The sequence below is a fragment of the Parus major genome, chromosome 26 (assembly GCF_001522545.3).
Source record: "Parus major isolate Abel chromosome 26, Parus_major1.1, whole genome shotgun sequence".
NCBI lineage: Eukaryota > Metazoa > Chordata > Aves > Passeriformes > Paridae > Parus > Parus major.
In genome coordinates, this window is record NC_031795.1 from 4,312,222 (window position 1) to 4,315,734 (window position 3,513).

The window sequence follows — 3,513 nt, forward strand, 5'->3', positions numbered from 1 at the left end:
GTTATTCCTTTAGAAAAGTTAATTATTCCTTTAGAAAAGCTAGTTATTCCTTTAAAAAACCTATTTATTAATTTGGAAAAGCTAGTTATTCCTTTAGGAAAATTTTTCCTTTAGAAAACTTGTTTAAATTCCTCTGGAAAACCAAAAGTTTCTCTTTTATTTCTGGAAGCTGGGTGTTGCTGGCCCTGCCTGAGCAGTCCCCTGGCTAGAGCTGAAAACTCAGGTGCACAACTGAGATTTTTTGGTGGTGAGGCGGCAGTTTGAGCCCGAACTGGGTTGTGAGAAGAAGCTAAAGGAGGTCAGGCAGAGGCTGTGAAGGACACAGAGGATTTGGGATGCTCAGGGATGCTCTCCATCTCCTCTCTGAGCTGCGCTGAGGGGATGCAGCTGCGGTTTTTGGGATGTGCAGAGCTGGGGCTGCAGGGCTCAGCAGTTTGGCTCTCCCCAGGTGCTGATCCTGCTCTACATCGCTGACTGGATGGTGCACTGGATGTGGGGCAGGCACCTGGACCCCGACAACTTCTCCATCCCCTACCTGACAGCTCTGGGGGACCTGATTGGGACAGGGCTCCTGGCCCTGAGCTTCCACGTGCTCTGGCTCATCGGTGACCGGGACTCCGATGTTGGGGATTAACTCTGCCCCTCCCTTCCCACAGCTCTCCTTCCATCTGCTGTTCCTTTGCTTCCTCCTCCTCCTCCTCCTCCTCCTCCTCCCACCCCCTCCAGACTTCATCTTTGATACTGGATTCTCATTATTTTCAATGGGAATTTTACGTGGTTTATATTTCGAGCCGAGTTTGTACAGAAAATCTATCTAGTTTTAGGGAGGGCAAACAAACAAACAAACAAACAAAAGTGTAACGAGACAATCACTAAGTGCAATTTTCCTGGCAGTTATGTCTGAACCAAGGTTCCAGTGAAGTTCCTGCTCGCTCAGATGATGCAGGGAGCCCTCCCTGCCCACCCCCTCGAGGTGAAGGGCTGCTTTTTTCGCTTCATAAGCGTTTTAAACCCTGCAGGTCGAGCTCAGGTTTGTTTTGCTGGCACCTTCCAGCCGGGTTCATGGCTGAGGGCAGGGGGTGCCCCTGCCTTGGCTCCCTGGGCCCACACCCAAAAATGGGGAGTGTCTGCGAGGGGGGATGAGGAGGATGGTGAGGAAGGCTCCTGTGCTCACCCCAGGAATGTGGGGTGGTCTGAGAGCCCTGGCTGGGCTCTGCTGGCAGCTTTGGGCTCCCTTCTGCCGCCCACCCCAGGCTGCAGCGCCTGCTTCTGCCTTGGTGAGCCGAGTTCAGCTGCCCTGAGCTTCACCCAGAGGGGCTGGCAGCTTTCCCCACCCATCATCTCCCCTTCCACCTGCCAGAAATCCTCTGCAGCATCTGCTGGAGCCCTCCTGGACGCTGTCCCCTTGTGCTGCTCCTTTTTCATGGCTCTGCTCAGTGCAGCCGACTTTCCCAGAGGGGTGGACGGACAAACAGCTCCTGGATTTTGTGTCCAGGTTTCCTTTGGGTTGCTGAGTGCCAAAAGTGTAGTGAATGAACTGGGTGGGGGGTTCTGAGCTGGGGAGGAGCGTTTTGCTCTGTTAGGAAAGGATGTCCATGGGATCCAGGGGATTTCTCGCTCTGTGTAGGTGCCAGCTGGAAAACAGCTGGAAATGCAGGCACAGCTGGATCGCTGGAGCCCTGGCTCTTGGTGCAGCTCAGGAAACCTGGGATTGGGGTTCAGCCCTGGCTGAGTGCTGCCAGTGAAGGGTTCCTCCTCTGCTGCTTCCCCTCCTGCTTTTTGTGCTGTTCAGGTCAGGCCTGGCTGGAATTCCTTCTCTTCCCGTTAGCCCGTGCTGGGAGGGCAGTAAAAAACCAGAGGGAGTGCACCCAGATGGGCAATTCAAGACCAAAGTTAGTCCAGGCTCATTGTCCCAGCCCAGGATCTGGGTGCAGAGCTGGGCCTCGCTCCAGAGGAGCTGTTGGAAAAGAGGGTCAGGATAAGGAGCTCTGGAAATCCACAGGAGCAGGTGGAGCCAAACCAGGGCTCTTGGAGTTGTGGAAACCATTCCCTGCTGCTGGGGGTGTGCAGGAGGCTGAGCTGGGCTCCAGGCTGCTCCTCCTCAGCCCCTCAGAAGAGCAGGTGTTGTATTTTTGAGATGATTTCCCCTTTTTTTCCCCTTGCTAATCCAACATCAGGCTCGCTGCTCCTCGTTGCTCCGGTGTGGGAGCAGCTCTGCTCCTCCTCTCTCCACTCTGGTGACATTTCACACATCTCCTTGGGCCAAAGCTGTGCTCAAAGTGGGAAACCCAACCTCAAAACAAACCCTGTCCCTGCTGTGCTGAACTCCCAGCCCAGGGACTTCTGGAATATTTTCTGGAATATTCTCAGCTGCTCACCTGATTCCTCTGCCTGATGTTGAGGAATAAATGCAAGACTTTCTTCCATTAACACTTCAGCTTTTATGGATATAGAGAGAAACTCTGCTGGCCTTTCCTGGTGTCACATCACCACTTAATCCCCCAGGAAAAGATTCCCTAGAGGAGGAATCTGCCTCTCCTGGTCAGGGGTGGTGGGGCTGGGGGGGTCTGTACATTAAATATGGTCAAAGGTGTGCTTGGGGAATGGTCAGGGAAGAATCTAATTTAAATCTGAGGAATATTGATGGAAAAAAAAAACCAAACCACCTCTTCCCACTGGTTGCACTCCAATGCATGCCTCCTCTACAGCTGCCTGCAGATCCTGGTTTACTCTTTTATTAAAGGAAAAAGACTGTCTTAATTATTTATAGTTCCTATAACTGACAGATGTTGACCTAATGGATAAATTATATTTGATTAAATAAAGATGACATTTATTTATGTGGACTGTGGTGGTTTTTTTCCTTCGGGTTGAAGGCCCCTCTCAGGTTTTGGAGCTTATTTGAGCTCAGGCTGAAGTTCTTTTGATAGGAGAGTTACGAAAATCAAATAAATTGCTGGGCAGGAAGCAAACTGGGATTACTGTGAGTGCCAGGTGACCTCGGCCGTGGCCTTGGTCAGGTCCTGGCAGCTCCTGGGGGCTCCCAGCAGGAATCCAGGTGTTTGTTCTGGCCCTCCCTGGATGCAGAATCCAGGCCATGCTGGCACGTGGCCTCTGCCCATCTCTGCTGATTTCATGGAACAAAAGGGTTCTGCACCTCCTGGGATGCAGGAAAGGCCCTGGGGTTGCAGGAATTGGTGTTTCCCTGCAGGGCTGTGCTTCCAGCTCGCCCACAGCAGGGTCTTGGTGCAGGATCCCAAAACAAATCCCAAAACAGATCCCCCAGACCCTGCTGGCTTCACACCTTGGGGTGAATATTGGGGTGCTGGGGCACGGGAGGGGCCATATCCAGCTCTCCTTGGGGCTGGGGGTTCTGTTGGAATTTCTTTGTTGGGAGAAGGAGCAGGAGGTGCAGGAGGACCTTGGAGAAGTCCCAGCAACAGGGGAGCCTTGTTTGAAAATGAAAATCGATTGGGAGAGGTGTTTGTGCAGGCTGTGGGGCTGGATCTGGGG

General features: G+C 52.6%; 1 protein-coding gene across 3 annotated transcripts in view; it reads left to right on the forward strand.

The window, feature by feature from the left end:
* Nucleotides 1-2,846, forward strand: part of SLC41A1 (solute carrier family 41 member 1) — a 19,169-nt gene extending 16,323 nt beyond the window's left edge. For all 3 annotated transcript variants that reach the window (XM_015650915.3, XM_015650914.2, XM_015650913.3), the window contains one exon: nt 449-2,846. In XM_015650915.3, coding sequence (XP_015506401.1) covers nt 449-634 — 186 coding nt within the window. In that variant the 3' untranslated portion in view covers nt 635-2,846. The remainder of the gene's footprint in view (nt 1-448) is intronic.
* Nucleotides 2,847-3,513: the final 667 nt, after the last annotated feature.